Source organism: Triturus cristatus, chromosome 5_1, assembly GCF_964204655.1.
Source record: "Triturus cristatus chromosome 5_1, aTriCri1.1, whole genome shotgun sequence".
NCBI classification, from domain to species: Eukaryota; Metazoa; Chordata; class Amphibia; order Caudata; family Salamandridae; genus Triturus; species Triturus cristatus.
The window spans coordinates 550,549,999-550,570,663 of NC_140587.1; the positions used below are offsets into that span (position 1 = coordinate 550,549,999).

At 43.0% G+C, this 20,665-nt stretch overlaps 1 protein-coding gene across 1 annotated transcript in view; it reads right to left on the bottom strand.

Annotated features, from left to right (window-relative positions):
* TERF1 (telomeric repeat binding factor 1) overlaps positions 1 to 20,665 on the bottom strand; it is a 237,169-nt gene that overhangs the window by 20,477 nt on the left and 196,027 nt on the right. Inside the window, exon 10 of the mRNA XM_085605429.1 lies at positions 10,613 to 10,674. Coding sequence (XP_085461555.1) covers positions 10,613 to 10,674 — 62 coding nt within the window. The remainder of the gene's footprint in view (positions 1 to 10,612; positions 10,675 to 20,665) is intronic.

A 20,665-nucleotide genomic window follows, 5' to 3' on the forward strand; every position in this document is an offset into this window, starting at 1 on the left:
CAGGAGAACGGTGAAGCCTTGGTTCTCAACAACATTTGAAGCTACATGTTAAAATACGTATAAACCGTGAAGAGGTACCCACGCTGGGTTTCCCAGCACTTTTAGCAACAGACAGTTTATCCCAGCTCAGAAGGATTCAGACCAGCCACGTCTTAAGTTGTCTATGACAGTAAAGTAGGGAAGAACAAAATCTCAAATTATCTGGCGGTTTGTTCCGAAGCCTTGGACCCAGGAACATAAAGGAGTTGGCTCCCATCCGGTTGAGTTTAATCTTGGAAACGGCGCACAGAGAGATTGCCAGACCGCAGATGGCGAGTGGGCTGACAGTTTTATCAAGCCATTGATGTGGTGAGGGGCAGTTCCAGCTCATACCTTGAAAATATAGCACAAGGCCTTAAATCGAAAACGTTTTTCTACATCCAGCCTATGGAGCTAACGACAAAGAGACGTAACAGAGGCATATTTTGTCAGTCTATAAATGAGCCTGACAGCTGCATTCTGCACCGCCTGCAAGCGTCTCATGGAGGCTTTATCAGCCCCCAAGTAAAGAATGTTACCATAATCCAAACAAGAGGAAATAAGGGCCTTGATGACCTTCGGGTGGGTACAAGGAGCATCCAGATGAATTTGCGTACCCATTTCAAAGTAGCAAAACAGGTCCCAGAGACATTAGCCTCCTGCGGCTTCATGAAGAGCTTGGAGTCCACCAAGAAACCTAAATTCTTTACTTTAGGAACAGAGATGGGGGTGCCACTCAAGACGGTCGGCCAGTGCTCTGGCTCCCAGAGACAAGGGTTCCTCCCATGAATCAGCACCTCAGTTTTTTCCCCATTCAGTTGTAGTGAGTTGCTATTCATCCATGAGGAAGCCTGAACCAAACAATAAGCTCAAGGACATGTGGCTGTGGTCCTGGGCAGATGATAGAGAGAAGATGATTTGGGTATAATCCGCATTAGAGGATAAGACAATCCTGCAAACCAGCAAGAAGTGGTAGTATGTGAGCCTCAGAGTTTTACCCCCAAACCGCTATCTTGACAAGTTGAGGTTCATGAAGGGAGAAAGAGTACACTCAAGCACCAGCCATGGCTCCAGAACCCGCGGGGAACCCCTCGGAGGTAGGACTATCTACTGGAATACACCAGCAGAGTCCAAAGCAAGGCCGGTGGCAACTGGCCTGCTGGGCCCTTTGCAGGTGCAGTGCTTCTTTAGCTTTTGTGTCACTGAAGATTAACAGGAGGCTGGCCAACAGCTCTTGGAGTTCTATCACTCATCCATGAAAGAAGTGGGAGCAGGTCCAGCCCTTGTGTCTCTTGCCACGAAGTTAACAGCAGGAGGAACACTTCCTTTCTAGAGTCCAGTCTTGGTTCAGCAGATGCAGTTTTTCTTGGTTCAGCCTTTACTTCTGAGGTCTACAGGTTCACAAGGTGCAGTACTTCTTCTGTTCTTTGAGTCCAGCAGTGTTCCCAGGCTTGAAGCCTGGGGTGCTACTTTAATGTCAATTTCAAGTTTTGCAGGTGTGGCGGACTCCCTAATCAATGGGGACACCATTCCCACAGGGTAACCCTATGGACTTTTACATTACTCCCTGTAGGGTTGGCACGAACAATTCCACAGTGCCTCTCTGCCCAAACCCAAGATGTCAGCACCCTTTTTCCCTGGGTCACAGATATGGGCACTCCCCTGAGGTGTGTCCAGAATAATTAGCAACTCCCCCTGGACAATCGGTTCTACTTTTCCCTCTCTGGAAGAGATGCCAGCCTGTCTACTCTCACACAGCCACAGGGATTCTTATTTTCCTATCAGAGGTAGCTGCCTCTTTGAATCTGGGCCATCTGTGGCCACAGCCCTCTGGCCATCCGGTTAGGAGGAGGTTGCACCTCCTCCCACCAGCAGGCCTTTTGTTTCCTGTTCTTGGGAGCACTTTACACCTGTAGGAGAGCAGCAGGCTACCCCGGGTTACAACGCCAGTAGTTAATCAGAAATGGATTTTAGAACATTTAGGGGTGACTTTCTAAAGTCCCATTATATATTACAAGTTACCTTACATTCAACTTCAGCAATAAGGAGGGTTTAACACAAAAATTATTTTGATACCTTGAAAAACGATGTTTGGTGGTCCCAAATGGAAGTTAGCATTTAGAGGTTGGGCTAGTGTAACCCATGTTAACCAACCGAACTACCAGCCTTCCTACAGTTAAAAAACAACAATGGCGAGTTTTTAGTATCAGGACATGTAAAATGTAAGAAACATGAGTACTCCTTCTTAGGAGTACATCACTTGCACTGTGCTTGTGAAATCTATTGGTTTTAATATAACTTACATCCCGCCTTCACCTTTTATTGGTCTGTTTACTTTCCACCGTTTCTATTGGTTGTAGCCGGTTCTCCCTTCTGTGTCTCTTATCAGCTTCCTGTGGTCTAACTACTCATTCCCATCCACGATGGTGGGTCGAACATTTTTTTCTTTTGGTTAACGCTGCATACCGTTTACTGTTTACATTTTTCTACCTTTCCATCCAAACACCTAATACTGCAATATTTTACTACTAAACAGGCAGTAACAAATGCAGTTATCTAGCAGGTACTAGGGTCATGATTTCAATAGTGCAGCGGCACCGGGACCAAAAGCTCTAGCCACCCCACTAAACACAGATTGCTGCTATATTTTATAACTAAACATACAGTTACAAGTTCAGTTATCTTGCAGTTACTAGGGTCATGATTTGAATGGTGCAGCAGGTGCAGTGGCACCGGGTCCAAATGCTGTGGAATGTTTTTTCTTATGTTAAGACTGCAAAGTGTTTACTGTTTACCAATACTTATCTTCTCCTCGTTGCACATATTTAAAACATGCTTGCTTAACTCTGCTTTAGTGGGTGGAACGTTTAACTAATTTTCCCATGCGTTATGATATTGTTTCGGCAATAAAATGTAATTTTTTTTCTGTCATTGTCATTGGCGGGCAGAGTGTCAATCATGAAAATGGTAGTCCTCCCACGTTTTCTGTTTGTATTTACTAATATTCCCATGGTCCTTCCAAAGCTTTTCTTTCGGACAGCTAGCCTGGGTTGGGAAACAGGCCCGGGTTAAGTGGAAAATCCTCACACTGCCTTACAGCAAGGGTGGACTGGGAGCCCCGGATCTTGACTTGTACTATAGAGCAGCGCAGGTGGCACATGTGCATCACTGGTTGCACGGCCCTGCAGACACCCCGCATATACAGATCGAGAAGGCCGTAGCGGCACCATCCCCACTGCCAGCACTCCTGTTTAGGCCTCTGGATTGTAGGACTGGAATCCTAGACTACATCAATGCTACCATTCATGCATGGCATCACCTTCTGAAATTACAAACTGGTGCTATCCTATATTTCCCCCGGACACCGTTGGAATGGTGCCTCTTGTTGCCACCATGTAAGGAAATAGGAGTGATTAGGGCCTTGAACTCAAACATTCACACAATAGGAGACATGTTTGTCGAGGGTAAAGCGAGAACATGGGGCGAGACTGAGCAGGGGGGACAGCATGCCACACCACTGACACGATTCCACTTCCACAGGATAAGACAGGCATTGAAGGAACTCCTGGGCAGCGAACTAGATGAGCAACCTGAAATAGCTCCACTCACACAGGTTATTAGGACTGATCCACCAGTGCAACTTGTCTCCAAGATCTACAACATGGCTCAGGGATACCGGGAAAACCACTACACTAAGGCTAGACTATAGCGGCAGGCAGATCTGGCCGGGTTAATGAGGATACAGCATGGAGATACTATTGCAAAAGCACGAAGCGTATTTCTTTAAATGGGCAACACAGGCTGATACATTTTAAATTCCTAAATAGGGTCTATTACACTCCTGAGAGGCTCAGCATGTATGGTTTACGTGACAATGTGCTGTGTGACCGCTGCGGTGCTAACTCGGCGGACTTTTTCTACCTGGCCTGGGTATGTCCTGGGATCGCGACCTTCTGGGCCTCAATATTTAAGACTCTGGGAGACATTACAGATACCTTACTCGAGCCAGACCCTATGATTGCACTATTGGGGTTTTCCAGACATCTACCTAAAGCGATTAGATGTTTGGTAGACATGGGTCTCCTGATGGCTAAGCAAAGAGTAGCGATCTGCTAGTCCCGGGGCTCGACCCCCCCCCAATGAGGAGCTGGTCGAATTATATGATGTACTGCTGCACACAAATAGAAAATTATAATGACCTCCATCCCCCTCGTAATTGACCTAACAACTTCTGGTAAAGACTCCAGACTTACCTAGCTTCCAAAGATGTTGGGACTAAAGGGGAGGAGGGCCCCGATTAGTAGTTCCAAAGAGAACACCACAGTAGCAGCAGGAGCAAAAGGGGAGGACTGCTTAAATGGCACTTTGGGTTTCTGCCCCTGGACAGGGTGTTGTGATAGATCAAAGTGCTAAAGATGGCATTAAAAGGGATGCTCTGTGCTTTGGGTTTAGCATCGTATTGGATAGTTTCACAAATAAATCCGACGTGAATTGCATTGTGTTGGTAACAGATATATAATACGTTGCACTAATGTCATTACGCTGTAGGATGTGTTGTTTGCTATGTACACTGCTGCGAGAATGATATTTCTCTGCTTTTTGTCATCAATAAAAGTTAATAAATAAAAAAATGAATTAAAAAAATCTGCCACGTGTTTGTTGTTGGAGCATTATGTAGCGAAAACCTGAATGAAGTGATTGCAGTGCTTTACGTGAGCACGCTCCGTGGTGCTCTGATGGAATGCTTTAACCTCCTTTACCCGCTAAGAGAGTTTCCATATAACATTACAGTGTCAGACAACTGCCGCAATGTCTTGGATTGTTCTAAAGGTACTCCTCGGGTTTTGTGATTGCAGGAGGTTGTATAGTTTCAAGAGCAGTAAATTTGAAAATTCCAGCTGATGGGCATTATTGTCGCATTACGTTGAAGCCTGTCTTTGTGCGAAAGTGTGTTTTGTGACTTTATGGGATTTGTGCTGCTGTTCTTTTTTCGGAAGGTATCTATTGGTTTGGAACACTTTTAGATTTAAAAAAAAATACTGTTTTTTTCCTTCTTTGGTGCGAGTTCTCAACTTTTGTTTTCAAGCAGGTAGGTGGCAAGACTGGCTTTTTTTCAGACTGGTCTTTACTGTGCAGATTGTATTGTTCTAGCACCAAAAACATGTTATATAGTTTGCTGTATTTTCCGTTGGCCATTTGAATAAGCAACGTGGTAACTGAGTGACACTCGGTAAACTGAAGCAGAAGTTGTTTTTTAATAGTGAGAATTTTGCTGTTCATCTTTCCGTGGATGTAAAATGCATTCATATTTATTTGCATACTTTTAATGCATGGTGTTTTTGCTTAGAAATTTGCTAAAAAGAGTTTGAGTTCTCCAAAATAATTTGAACAGCCTCCTGTATTTTCGTTGTTATATAATATAAAGAACATCAACAGCACATTCTTAAAATAAGCAAACAATTTGTCTTATTTAGCTTGCTTTATGCCCGTTTTCGCTTAATAATCTCTAAAAAGGGTTTGAGTTCTCCAAAGTAATTTAAACAGCCCCCAGTATTTTTGTGGTTATAGAATATAAAGAACATTAACTGCACATTGTTAAAACAGGCAAAGTGCTGCTATCCATCAGGCACTAGGGTCATTATTTCAGTGGTGCAGCAGGTGCAGTGGCATTGGGACTTATAACAAATGCCTTGAAAAAATATATAGTATGTGTTACAACATACAAACCTCAAAGTATATAGCAGAATAATTGAAAATGTCAGTGTACTGTTTAAATAAAGACAAATTGTAAACCATAAGTAACACAATGCCAGTGACAATGCAAGTGCAAATAATGACTATACGCTCATTAACGTTTCAGAGTTTATGTTCATATTTAAGTTTAAGTATTGAAAAAAAATGCACAGTGCCAAATAAAAGGAAAAAACTTAGTAAGCGAAATCTGCAATTACAAAAAAAAAAAAATGTGCCAGTCTCAAAAAAACAATCTCCCTTTCAGTGTGTTTCTTTCACTTATATTGCACAACTGCTTAAATGGGCATTTGAAAAATATAAAGTGAATTTTCATTTGTTTATCTTAACAATAAACAATGACCAAACAACACCTTTTCATCTAGTTTTCATAATCTTATTTTTTGGGATTTGCAAAAACAGCACTTACGCTGTACTTGTATGGTTTTTCAGCCACCTTTTACCTATTCTCCCCATAGCTGCACCACTAATCTCCCCACTTTATAATACCACTCGTAACAGTACAATAGATTGCCTTTTTGTACATAAACAAGTCATTACGCTTTAATCGACTTTCTGTAACTTATACTGTATAACTATTCAGCAAGCTAGAACTTGCAACAAAAAACAGCTTATTATTCATCACATAGACCAAACCCAATGCATTTACTAATGCTTTTTAATGTTTAGCAACCTGCCTTTGGAGTGACTTGTAAATATTAAACCTTGGCAAAATAATGTATTTTGCCACATCGGGTTGTCAGTTTAAAAAGTGCCCGACCAGACTTCCATGACAGACCTAGAGCCATGTTTTTACTTTCACTGCAGTAGTGGCAAAATTGCTGAGGTACACTAATGACATTTACATTACCAGCCCTGGGTACACTATACCATATACAAGGAACTTGTTGATAATTTAAGTATGCCAATCTGGTATTAGACAACTGCACATACATTTTGAGGGGTCCGAGCACATGCACTGGGGGCTAGTTAGCAGAGCCCTGTGTACTTCAGAGTTGAAAACCAAGCATCATCAGTCCAAAAGAGATGCAAAAATTGTCCCACTAGAATAAACAAAGTCCCTACACCGTTTATTTAGGACTCATACTAGGGTACTTAATACACTCAGTGGTCCTGAAGAAACGCCTCCGATCCATTCGGACCACCAGGGCGTGAAACATGTCGACCTGATCGAGCATCAACCACATTGCGTTTATGCTCCACTCACAAGACAGTCATGCTCCCTAATCCCGCACCGACAGCTACGTTTTTATTGTCCTTCTTTTAATCTACCCAAGGAACCCCAAATAAACTCACTATAGGGTACCCTTCAGGTAATTTTAAACTCGCACTTTCACTCCATGGCTCCCCACACCCACAATCACGGCTTCTGCTTTGAAAAGATCTCCGCCAAAGAGCCCTCTCGCGGGGCACGTGGGGCATTGCTGCGCCGGCCCCACTAGGAGCAAAAAGCCAGATGATGAGGCATGACACCCACATGGGTGTGTGAGGGCATCACTTCCTAATTAGGAAGATCACCTCCACATTATTCCCTATCCAACCATCTTCGTACTAGCAATTCTTTTTTCCTCTCTTCTTAATACGAACAAGTACCCCACCAATGTTATTAGACTCACTGACCCCCTTTAGGAGAATGGGTATTGGACCTTTATAGTGCTCCTAGTCCAGCTCTCATTTTAATATAGATAAAGAACTCCCTACAGGCAACCAGGTCAAGTGGAGTAAACAGAGCCTCAATTACTCTGCTGAAGACCCCCCACGATTCAATGTATGGTCAGTATCAAACTTTTCCTCAGTCCGGGAGCTATGAAAAGACAAATATCCAAGGGATGACAAGAAGGAGCTCCTGTCCGAAAGGGGATACCCCCTGCAATCTATAAGGAGAAGCCCATTTTTGGGGCAGACCAACTATCTCCACTTTTTAATTACATCACCCGCAGTAATAATATACCCCCTCATGGAACGGTTCCATATTTTCACCAATACATAATGGAGACAAAAAATCCTGGAAAATACCACTTGGTATTTTTAATCAAAATGAGGCTAAATATTTTGCTGGCCCACACTGGAGGAACCAGTTGTGGGCCGGAGACAATGCTATAATCCCACAGAATCATACAGGTTTCTCTAAAAGCACAGGAACATCTACCAATATCAAAGCCCTCTCACTGCTGAAAGATTTTGCAATAACCCACAGTCAATCGATACATCAATACTTCATTGATGATAAAGCTAAATTTAACAGGGTTGACCGGAAGAAATTATGGCACAAATTTGCAAAAAGGAATAATCCACCTGGCCTGCTCATGGCGACACAGATGCTTAATAAAAAATAAAAACACACGGGTTCGGGTAAAACTGTGGAAGGATCCTACCTGTCGAGAGCCTTACAAAAATGCAATATCTAAAGCAGGGCTGTGTGCTTGTGTTCATCCTTTTAAATGTACTCCTTTCGGATTTCTCCCAAGAGCTAAACAAGCTCAGCAGCCAATCCCCAAACGTTGGTGACGTCCTACTATCAAACTTACTTTGCGCTAATGACCATGTGCTAGCCAGCAGAATGAAGGTGGGCATACAACGGCTTCTGAATGCAACCCTAGCTTACTCAGGGTAACGGGATAATAATTAACATGAAAAAGACCAAAACCCTATATATAAATAAAAGAGGGGAGAAACATCACACTTGACATCTAGGCTCAGAAAAGCTGAAGGCTGTCAACGACTGTAAATAACTAGGGGTAATTGTTAACTTCAACCGTAAGGTCTTCACTCAACTGGAATATACCAAAAGGAAGGGTAATGCTTTCACAGCAGGTCTGGCAGCCATGTACAGAAACCTGAGGGGTCTAACTTTAACACCGCTACTTCAGGCTGCCCAAGAAAATTCTCCTCCACTCTGACATATGGGAGCGAGGCCCTGAGAGGGCGGGAAGCTTCCACTCTGGACAAATTAATAACAAGTATATAAAGGAATATCTTCAAACTGCCACCGTATAGGTCTCCTGCCCAGATGAGACTAGAATTTGACCGTATCTGGCAATCCCTGGCTAGGCAGGCGTGTGAACTTCAAATATACAAGAGTGGGCTCTTGAAATCATCATCTCTGGCTTGAAATACAAGATAGGACTCGATCACCAGCAAGAGCGAGCCTATCTAAATTCATCCATAACTTATTTGGACCTCTCCTCAGCCTGGGACCAACCACTGGGCAAGGACAAGCATAAAAAAAAAAAAAAATCAAACATCAAAACTGCTACTCTGAAAAAAACAAATCTGACTTAGCCAGGAGAAGACGGATGGCTAACTCCCAATAATTACACAAAGTTGAGGCCCCAGTGTTATCATGGCGAACTTTACAACAACTCAATAAAGGAAAAGTTCCAAAGAATCTGGCTGGGAGACCTGCCTGCACTGATGCATGCTCCACCACGGCTTAGGAATGAAGGCAAGGGCAACTACAGGCTGTGCGGACAGGGGATCGGTGACATGTCCCATGTTTTGTGCCTGTTTAAGGCCACCTTAGAGGATTGCCAATTAATCCTATGCAGGAAATTCAACGAAAGAGGCATAAGGTTTTGCAGAGAGGCCATTGTAGCCAGTTTCAACCCGAGTGATCCTGGCTGAACTACTTTGCGGTAAAATATCTCCAGAGGGTAGCGAAGAAGGTTTTGCATATTGAAACAGAAGCTAAAGCCAAGATACAAGACAAGGTGAGACGAGGCTTAATAATAACACCAACCTGTTAAACTAAAATATCCTCACACTCTATCCTAAAAATTATGAAACGTGTACTTCACGATATGCTTGGATTCTGTCACATATAAATTGACAATAAGCTGAAGTCAAAATGACTAACTAAAGGACTGGCAAGGCAAACTCTTAGAATGGCTGGCACGATTGAGTTAGGAAGATGCAAGGCACACAAGCACTTTTATCCTACTGGGAATAATTCTTGCACTGTAGGGTCAATTTGTGCTCAAGCCACTTTATGGTCAGCACCCTCGATTTGTTTCAGAATATGTTGCCACTGAATCTTTTGCGGTTGTTTTGCACTGTGTCGACAGCATCATGAAGAATTAAGGCACAACTGCACCTTATACTTTTTTGGGCCGAGGACATGCACTGTCATGCCAATCGTGGCATTATGGCTCACTTTATATGCCTCTTATACCCCTTGCATTTTAGAATAGTTTTAGAACATGATTACTATGATTTGATTTCTGTTTTATCTATGCATTGAAATGGTTTTAATTAATCAAGCAAATAAATAACATATATATACACAATAGCCACTCTGGCTTTGAAAATGCTTTGCGCATGCAATAATAAGTGTGATATGGGCAAAAAGTATTTAAGATTATAGTATCACAGGGGAGGGACAATTGAGCACAGCTGTGTAACTGGTTATGCTCGAATATTTCAATGCAAAAACATGGATTGAAATATTGTTTCAACACTTAAGCTTTTTATCGCTTAGAAAAAGCAAGTATGTGGCCTTGAAAGAAAAGTTATGCACAAAGCCTGTTCATTCTACATGCTGCATCAGTCTCGGTTTTGAGACCTTTTAAGAGAAAAAAGGAATTGAAAACGCAAAGATGCACGGATTTTTAAGCTGTTGAAGTTCAACAGACACTTTCAGATGACAGTGGTACACTCTGAAAGAGATATGGCCGTTTAAAGCCTACGATGTGTAACACCCATGTTTAAATTTCAGTTATGATATTAAAACGTGGAGGGTTTGGACATTACAATAGTGAGCAAAGAAACTCAATGCAAAATAGGTAAAGTGGTATATTATTTTATATTCACTGTACATTTCTTCTTTTCTTGAAAAATTACATACCTGTCTCCTTTTGATTTCAGGAGGAGATGACTCTTTCTTTAATTCGTGCCAGCTTTTTCTACCTAAAGTAAAACAAAGTTGTAAAACATAAGGATGGTATAAACTGTGATATGTATACATTTGCTTAGGGATAAACTACCACTGTATAATTAAAAAAGTACCCCTTACATACTGCATTGGATAGATAAAAGTGACACGACAGCTGTTCAGAATATGAAAGATTTGCATATATTGTTTTAATTAAGAGTAGTACAGGGGCCATATCACAGAAGCACCCCAGGGGCACAACAGAAGTTGGTGCCTGCTTTAGTGCCCCTGGGGCACTTTGGTATTACAGAAGGGGCCTCAGATGCTTGTGCGTCCCCTTCTGTAATACAGATAGTGCTGGTGCACATAAAGCCAGCGGTAACATCAGAGGGCGTTCCCTCATTTACAAGAGGGTGTGGCTCAATGCAAATGAGGTAATCCCTCTGCCTCTGTGCACGCGCCGTATTGCAGATGAGAGTGCAGAGGCAAAGATGCTGTCATGAGGTGAACTGACAATGCGCCACCTAAGAGGCGTGGCACTGTCAGTGTGCCCCCTGATGGCAGCCCACTGAAGGGAGGAAAGGGGGTACCATGGACCCCCAGACATCTCCGTGCAGGCGGGTGCAGTCACTCACAGCGTCCCCCTGCAAGGGGATCTCTAATCCCCCTTAAAAGTATAAGCAGGTTTGCTGCCTGCACTGTTAAAACATTGAGCGGCTTCAAGCAGCTGCTCCGTTTTTCACATGCGTGCGTTGCCCCCAGGACAGCACGAGTTCGCGGCTGCCCTGGGGGCAGAGCATTCATCCTAATACGGGGCATTTTCCTGGTTTGCGCCAGGCACACCTTTTAAAAGGTGTGCACGTCGCAAACAATGAAAATGGTTCATATGTATGATATGGCCCCTAATGTTTCTTTGCCACATTTTGGAAGTCTTCTAAATGAAGCTTAATCCCAATTCTTTTATTACAGAAGGCTCTCTCTGTGGTTTAATGAATCCCATGAGATGAGTTTTGAATACAAAGGTTACACATGTGTATTCCTGCAGGGCCAACTCAACCCTTCTTGCTGACTGTTGGTGATGGCCACAGGTTCTCACTCTCTCATTATCAACAAATGGACAGCTACCACCTAGGAGTCGGAGAAGAAGATGCTACTTTAAATGCTAAGTAGAACGTTGTATGCCCAGTACTAGGCTCCGGTGCGTGTCAAAGGTGAGAAGACACCCTTCACCCTGCACAACCTCACTAGTTAGCCAGTCATATATTACTTAGTTCAGAGTTGTTGGTGGAAGGCGCAATCGCTATAAAACGAACTTTAGCCAACTCCTATAACCCATCTCTCTCATTCCTAGCCTGTGGGTAGATTCTAGACCACAGAGTAAAGAGGGAGGAGAGGAAAGCAGCACTTGCCAGCTTAGGCCCTGGCAAAACAGGTTTCATAGAAACTCCTGGCCAAGCTATACAAGAAAGCTTCTAGAGCATGGAGGCTATGTAGGTATGCCCACGTAGCCACTATCATTATCTAACAGGAACACATCTTGAGAATGTCACTTAAGGTACTTATCTCTGTGAGAGGGTGTACAGGCATTAAATGGAGGACATGTGGAGTATAGCAATAAGAAAGTGATCTACTCAGCCTCATTGACTCCAAAGCCCAATTTGATGGTCTCCAAAAGCAACAACACTATATAACATCGAAGAGGTGACAGCAAAAATACCCCCAAAAAACTCTTTCCATGTCAGTCAACTGAAGAGATGTGATAGCTCATGCAAATATCTCAGGCAAGTTTATCCACAACACATTCCCTAAGGGTTGGGGGTCTGGAAACAGGCTTGAACATTGGCCATATTTAGGTCTGGCCTAAGCCATGATCTTCTCATTTTATTTAAACTATATTTTTTATGTACTTACTGATAGCATCTTTCCACCATCCCTCTTCAACCATTGGTCCGTTGTGTCGCTTATGTTTAGCTTCCACCCGCTACACCATAAAGCCAAGAGTAACGGATCAGCCTACTTCAAAAACCCACTCTCTTCAATGTCAATGTGAGTGGTAGCATTTTGCCCTTGTACATGTGCACATCTGCTTAAGAAGTAGTCCACTTCAGTGTCAGGGCTAGTAGGCCAATCGAAGGTTTTTAATTTATACATTCATTTTATATTTACTTTATTTTAGAGATGGGTTGTTTTATCCAGTTTTTTTTCTTTCAAACCTAAGCATAGCACCTTTAGCCAATGAAACGTCTCCTTTTTAAAAAATAATAAACTTTTATTCTGTTTTCAAAGCAATTACCAGCAGCAACACCAGCAAAACATTCAGGCATTACTTCTGAGTCGTACAGAATAAGGAGCAAAATCCTCAGTTTCATTAATAACAATGTAGAGTTGAAAAGGACTCCGCACTAATCTCGGCCTGTAAGGCAAACGTTTAGTCTGGATCATGTGTCTCATATTTTATATTATTTCTGCAGACACCCCCATGCTCCATGGACTGCTTTCTCTGCCAACTCGCAAGTATCCATACCCCCATTGTTATTACGCCATTCTGGGGGGAGGAGGGTGGGTGGTTACTACTCTTCCAATACCTAGCAATATTGTGTTTGGCGAACATAAAACCGATGCTCACCAAGGTCTTGGTATTATTGTTACCATCCCATTGATCCATGATCCCGAGAATCACAGCCTTGGGGCCTACTGTCACCTGATGGCCCTCTACGCAACTATCTCTTTATGAATCAGCTGCCAATAAACTACTATGCATGGGCAGTCCCAGAATTGTGCCGCCATGGTCATCGGAACGCAGACAGTTGGTATGCCTCACTTTTATTACTTTTACACTTTTAATGTTTGGCAAACATAGAAACTTGTTCTTCTGATGGACACTTTCAACTGTAGATTCCTCATCTTTATAATGGATATCACAGTAATAACTCCCAAAGATGGGAGGACTGAGAATACAAAGTCTTAGAAGACTGAAGGAGCAAAATGTCCATCCTGTCAGACCAAACTGTCAAGCCAGAAGTGTTTTGTGAATGGGTCTCTGATACACGACACAGCCTAGCACATAACTACAGCCAGCATCCTCGTCACCAATGCATTGTAGCAGCCTTGGTGGAATGGGTCTTCAGGGGGATGTTTCTTGACCAGTACGTAGCAGATCTTGATGTATAGAACTATCCAGCCAGAGTCCTTTTCTGCACCTCCTCCTTTGCACCCGAGACCCTCAAGTAGCTCATCTACACAATGGTCTTTTGTGCAGACAATGTAGCAAACACTGTCAGATTGATAGATTAGCTGATGTGATAAGTAGTCACAACTTTGGGAAAAGTTGCACTGAAAGCACCTGCAGTTCAGTTATACTGCACGCACAGGTGATAAAAATCAGGAAAACTGCTGGGAGGATCCGTCACAGTGAGCAGCTGTGCATCAGCTCAAAAGGTGTGTGCATAAGAAACGTCAACACTAAGTTCAAATCCCATTGTGGCATGACAAACTGCTTCTGAGTAAACATATGAACGAGAACTTCAAAAAGCTCATCATACCTGGTGATGTAAATAGAGAAGGATCAATAGATAGATTGAAAAAATGCTTGAAAGATAACCCTTACCTCTGGCCACTGTAAGCCCTTGCTGGACCAATGATAGAACAAATAATAACACATCTGAAGAGTTAGCTTGCAAAGGGTCAGTATGAGGAGCAGCACACAAGGCAACACAATTCTCCCAGCCCTCAGCACAGGCTCGACTGTCCTCAATCATTCAAGTGCAAATCAGCCTGCTCTCCAAACAACATGGAGCCATCAAAGGGCATGTTCATCAAGAACACATGGACATTTCCTCAAAACCCTGCATACACCTATATGTGTATACACCACACATCTGATATGATATACCCTTTTAGAGATATATACACATACACACACACATATATACATACACACACACACACACACACACACACGAGTAAATTCCCTCTTCACGAAATAGTAACAAAACTGCATACACAGGAGTAGTACACAATCTAAGAAAACAAAGAGACCATAGATATAAGTAAAGGCAAAATGTCTAGAACACCATAGCTCAAATGATGAGATGGTCTATATGCATACATAATTTATACAAAAACAGAGACATAGGCAGTAAGGGAGAAAAAAAAATCGTAAGGCTGTCGGCGGGTCGAGAGACGCGGCGTCCTACCTGAGCAAAGGAGAAGTAACTTTTCAACACATGGAGTGTAACCTATTGAAGTGAACATGAGAGAACTGAACTGGGAGTACGTTACACGGTTTGAGGACTCCATGTGTTTGAAGCAATAGGACTATCAACTTAAAGTGTGTGATAAACTGAGATATTTCCGTGATAACTACTGGTGTAGATGAGAGATCATTTATCACTGCAAAGTTTAAAATATAGTGACATGTTACGTCAGTGATTACTATAAGGTTGGAGGATTCAGATTAGTGCCCTGAGGAAGCCCCATTGGGGTGAAACGCTTTGGCTGTATTTTGGCTGTTCTGTTTGATCATCTCATGCCATGAATGATTCAAGAATTCATTAAAAAGAATATATCTCACAACATTGAAGAGACTGGACTGTATTACCTACTGTGTTTTTGAGCATTTTTGTAAAATTTGAGTTGCCTCTCTGTGTGCTTTTCTAGCATACCTAATTTACTTCTGTAACAGATAAGGAAAGGCTAAGTAATGCAGACTAGACAAATATCAGGGTATCCAAAGCCTAGATATTAATAGGTTAATATACAATCTCCTCTTGTATATTTTTGTTATTTTACTAAGTAAAAATAAAAAGATTGCAAAACAAAATGTGTAGAACCTTATACAAGTCTTAGTAATATTTCTTAAAAGTGAAAACACATTACACGCATGTTCTTTGCTGAAATAGTATCTTTCAGAAAGAAACCTCTGTGGCACAAAATCGTATTCTGGAAGGCAAATGAGCATATCAGATAAGTGTGAGTTCTTATGCAAATGAGCACGTTATCGCAGCGCGCATTACCACCAGAGCACTTGGGAAAACGTGGATTCTTTACATGCCTTTTTTTTCTTTATTTCGTTTTATTATTGTAGGATCCTTGAAAGCGAAGCCGGAGCAGAGAGCCGGAAGCAACGAACGCCGTGGAGATCATAGAGAAAGTCGCCGAACATCCACGCCGCCGAAAGACGAACACGACGTACTGTGACCCGAATACGGAAGGTTAGTGCTTCGACAGCAGGAGATTGCAGACACGTAAGCTAAATACTTAGGGCCATATGTAGGAAGCCAAATACCGGTCGGTAACGGCCGATTTTCGGTAAATATCCAGTTACCGACCGGTATTTAGGCTTTTGCTATGTAGGGGGCATATTTCAGGATTCGGTAATTTACCGAATCGGTAATTTTACCGATTCGGTAAATACCGAATCCTGAAATGATATGTAGGTAACACTCAAATGAGTGATGTCTAGGAAAAAGAATTCGGTATTTAGCACCAAATATAGGTTGGTGCTAAATACCGAATACATTGCAAAAAGCAATATTTTGCTGAAATAAGAGTGCCATGTGGCAGACATACATGCCCTTAGGGCATGTATGTCCGCCACATGTGCACACATGCAGGAATCAGGGGTGCAACAGGGTGTCAATGTGACACCCTGCCACCCTTGAATGTGCTCCCCCCATTACCGAATCGGTATTTACCGATTCGGTAATGGTAACTGGCTTCCCATTGATTCCTATGGGCCTCCTGGCCCATAGGAATCAATGGGAAGGCATGCATCATTACCGAATCGGTAAATACCGATTCTAAATTACCGACCCTTTCCGAATCGGTAAATATTACCGATTGATTACCTACATCACATTTACCGATTCATAAATACCGAATCGGTAAAATTCGGTATTTATGAGTCGGTAAATGTGACCCTACCTACATATGGCCCTAAGTAATCTCCTGCAGAGTGCGGACGGCTTTATGCCTGAAGCGCTTCACCTCTGCCGCATCCCGGAACTAGGATGCACAAAGCATGACAGTATGATGTTCTGTTTAATGACCTTGAGCCTTCTCACCTGATTTCAAGTGGAAGGATGGGGTGGAGGCCCATTCAGCTTTCTTGTACTTATGGTGCATCTTTGTCTTACCAGATGAATTTGAGCTGGGACCAGACTTCCGCCTTCAGGTATATAAGGGCACATTTATCGCATGACTGAGTCATGACAAGAGCTTTAACACCAAAGACACATGACAAGTGGGTCTGTGATTGACACCTGCTTCCCACAGTCACGGCACCACTTGAATCATCCCTGGCACACTGTTTGAGCTACATTTTGAAGTTTTGGCAAAAAATCCACATTCGACAAAGTTAGGGTCTCAGTTTTGGATCTGCATCGAAGAGAGCATAGAAATGAAGGAAATGCCGTCGGCCCACAGGGATAGTGCCTGTATATGGCTAAGCAATTGGAATCACCCCAGATTCACACAGTGCCACCTACTGGCATCCATTGGACGGTCTGCCTACTTTGGGAGCAAACTGGGGGTAAATGCTCCAATCTTCCCCCTAAAGGAGGGCAGAAAGACTACTGAAGCTTAACGGTTGGGGGAAATTGCTTGACACATGAAGGCCCCAACCTCATTCTCTTTTTTTAAACATCCATGAGTATAGTGGGCTTTCTGCCCCCAGAGGGGAGGGGTAGAAAGACTGCTGGGCCCTTTGTAGGCTAGGCCCATTATGGGCTACCCCACCCCCTTTAAAAAAAAAATATTCCTCGTGTCATATGCTTTCTGCCCATCTAGGGAGTGAGGGGAGGACAAATACAGCATGGGGTCATTATGGGTTAGGGAAAAACCAGATGCCTGGGTGGGCTGCCTTCATGCCCACCAGTACTGTTTTTGATTATTTTCACTGCTGTCTTATGGTCTTTGTGCCCCTTCCTCCTGAAGGCTGGGGTGTGGAGCTTGGGCTGGTTGAGACTGGGGTGACCCCACCCCAATCAGCCACCAGGAGGGTTTAAATGATTTTTGGCATGTTATGTGGAGGGGCACCCCACCCATTTTTTCCAAATTATCCCTGGTATATAATGGGCTTTCTGCCTCCTTGGGGGCAAAAATACTGCTGGGGCCATTACTGGGTGGGGCACTAGCAGATACCTAGCTTGCCACTGCTCATTCCTAACCCCATCACCACCCCCGTGCGACAACCTACCTGAGTAATGTATAAAAAAGTGTTAGGCCAGTTATGACTCACATCACATTGAGTGAATTTGAAACCAGACAACAACATTAGCCCTAACTGGTTTCACCTTGATCAGTGCCTGGGAGCATATCTCTGCATGTCACGCACCTATCTAAGTGGACATTGGCCAGTTTCCTGAGGTATGTCTATGTAGTGGATCCCTGCTTGCTGCAGGTCTGTGATCCCAAGCAGGGATCCTCCCACTAGATGCTGGGGGGTGGGCGAGGAGGGTGACAGTGGCCCTAAAGGCAAAGGTAAGTCTTTCAGCCGGCTGGGTGCCAACGGGGAGGCTTACTCTCAATCGTCCCTTCCTGCTGCCGCCGCCCCCCCTCAACTGATAATGGCCCCAGGTGTCTTTCTAACCCATCCGAGTGGGCACACTAGAGGAGTGTACCTCCATTCACCCCCTGTGGAGGTGGAAAGCAGACTGTTGGGAGATATAACGACTGCATGTGTCCTGTGTTGAAGGGTTCGCTTAAAGCCATTTAACTTAATTTATAAAGCTAGCAGTACTGCTCTTTCAATTGTCCTGAAAAGTAACACAGCTCCAATCTATCAAATGCTTTACCAGCAACCAGATCGTCTTTTACTTGCCACAGCAAATGTAGAAGTGCCTGAAGATTATCGCCTAGGACTAGGGGGCAAGTCTACAGGCAAGGATTTATGCAGGTATCATAATTTCACTATTTATAAGCCATTTGGGTCAGTAGGCGATTCAAACCTCTGCCTTCACCCCCTCAGCTTGGGTATCAGTGTAACCAGTGCTTTGTTAAACTTTGGGTGCAAGCATCCCACTTACTCGGTCTCCAACTACTCTGCACAACATCTCTGAGATTTAGACTTTGTTATTTTTTGTTTTAATACTCTTATAAGAACCCATCTTGGCCGGTGGTCTTTATGGCACACATCTTCCATAGCAATCTGAATTTCTTCTCCTATTATGAAACCCACAAGTGTTGCTTTTTGCTGTTTTGGTAATATTGGTAAACAATGTCTTGCAGGAAACTATCCTCAAAGGCAAATAAGTCAATATGAGGCAAGTCATGCAGGTTTCTGTAAAAAGTGGCGACTTCCTCTAGAATCTCTGTATGGTGGTTTAACAGGCGTTACTTGTGCCATGTATCTCCGGTATTGTTGAAACTGCCTCTTTTTCCTTTAATTGTAGTGCTAGTAACCAATCAGCTTCTTACGCTAATTCATGATGATGCCTACCCTTCAGATACGGCTATGCTTTTTCTGCCTCTGTTGAGAAAACAGTTAAGCTCAAACCTGGCTTTTCAAAAGTCCTGTTAAAGTTGTACAGTTCATCAGCATGAGTCCTCTATCACATGTTTTACTTGCCACCGATAACCTCATGTCCGAGGTTACCATAACTAAGTACCGAAGGAGAAGCTAAGGTAACCTCTGAATGTCTTTCAGAATCCAATTCAACTAGCTGAATAGAATGTACATCACGTATATAGGGCAGTAGCTGTCTCCCACCCAGCGGGTGGCATGCTTTATCATAATGCGCCACATCACATTGATAAAATAGTTTATCAATGTGAGCTATGAAACTGAAAAACAGGTGCATTCGACGGGTCAAAGAGTGGGGGCCCTAATGATGTTGCAGGTGTGGGTGTCGTCTAGATATGAACAGAGGGGACAGAAGTGTGGGATCTAAAACGATCTACTGGTGGACCTAACTTTTTATTCCTGTCTCAGTGAGAAGAATTAAATAGAGGGGAATGGTTCAACCCTGTGCAAAGGCCAACATGTTTCTGCCCTTTATTCAGCCCTAAAAGGAAAAATGAATAGGCATTTCTGAGGCCCTGACCCTCTCTGTATGGTGTTCATTAACTAATAAAAATTTGAGAGAGAAAACTAATAAATAGCACCAATACAAAGCTGGTTTATTCCTCGATCGGGTCAGACACACCATCTTGCATGGCCTAAAAATGAGAGAGAATTCTCCATAGAAGCATACAGTCATATAATATTTGCAAATAATGTGTGGTCCTCCGTTATAGGTGAGGACTACAGGTCTTTATCACTCCAACCTCACACGGACAAAATGCCAATAGAAACACCCCGTTCCAGTGACTCACAAACAAAATGAATGGCAAACAGTGTGCCTTACCCCATACCCGGGTTTTGTTGCTGATCCTTCATTGTCTATTCAGAAATCTGCTAGGTGTGTTTGTAACAAATGCATGACGGTACAACGCATGCCATTACAATGCGGTTGTAACAACTCAAGTGCTGTTACAACGCATTACCATTACAATGCAAAAGTTTACCACACATATTGCCATTACAACGAAACAAATTTTGTTGTAATAGCATAGCATGACTGGTAAAGGCATATGCATGTTCAAGGTTGCGATTGAAAATATAAGTATTCAGGTAAGTATAAACATATACATACATACATACATATATTACCTACTGGCAGTCGCCAGTAGGTAGTTATAGTTCGGACCTATTTTCCATAGGAAATCCGCAACATTCTATTTGGAATAACGTTGGCGCCGATTGACGAATCTTCGCGAACTTTTCTAAACTTTTGGCCAGCTCTGGTCCCCTCCTATCCTGAAAATTTCACGGTGATTCGTCAAGCGGGGGCCGAGAAAAAAGGGGTGTCTCAAAACGCGTTTTCCCCATGCATGTTCCCATAGGACCTGTTGACGCAGCTACAGCCCGAACTGCTGAACGGAATTACATCAAATTGGGCAAAGAGGTAGTCCTCAGTTCAGACTCGTGCCTTTTGCTTAAATGGTGTAAATCCGTTCAGAAGTTCCTGAGAAAATTAGAGTTAA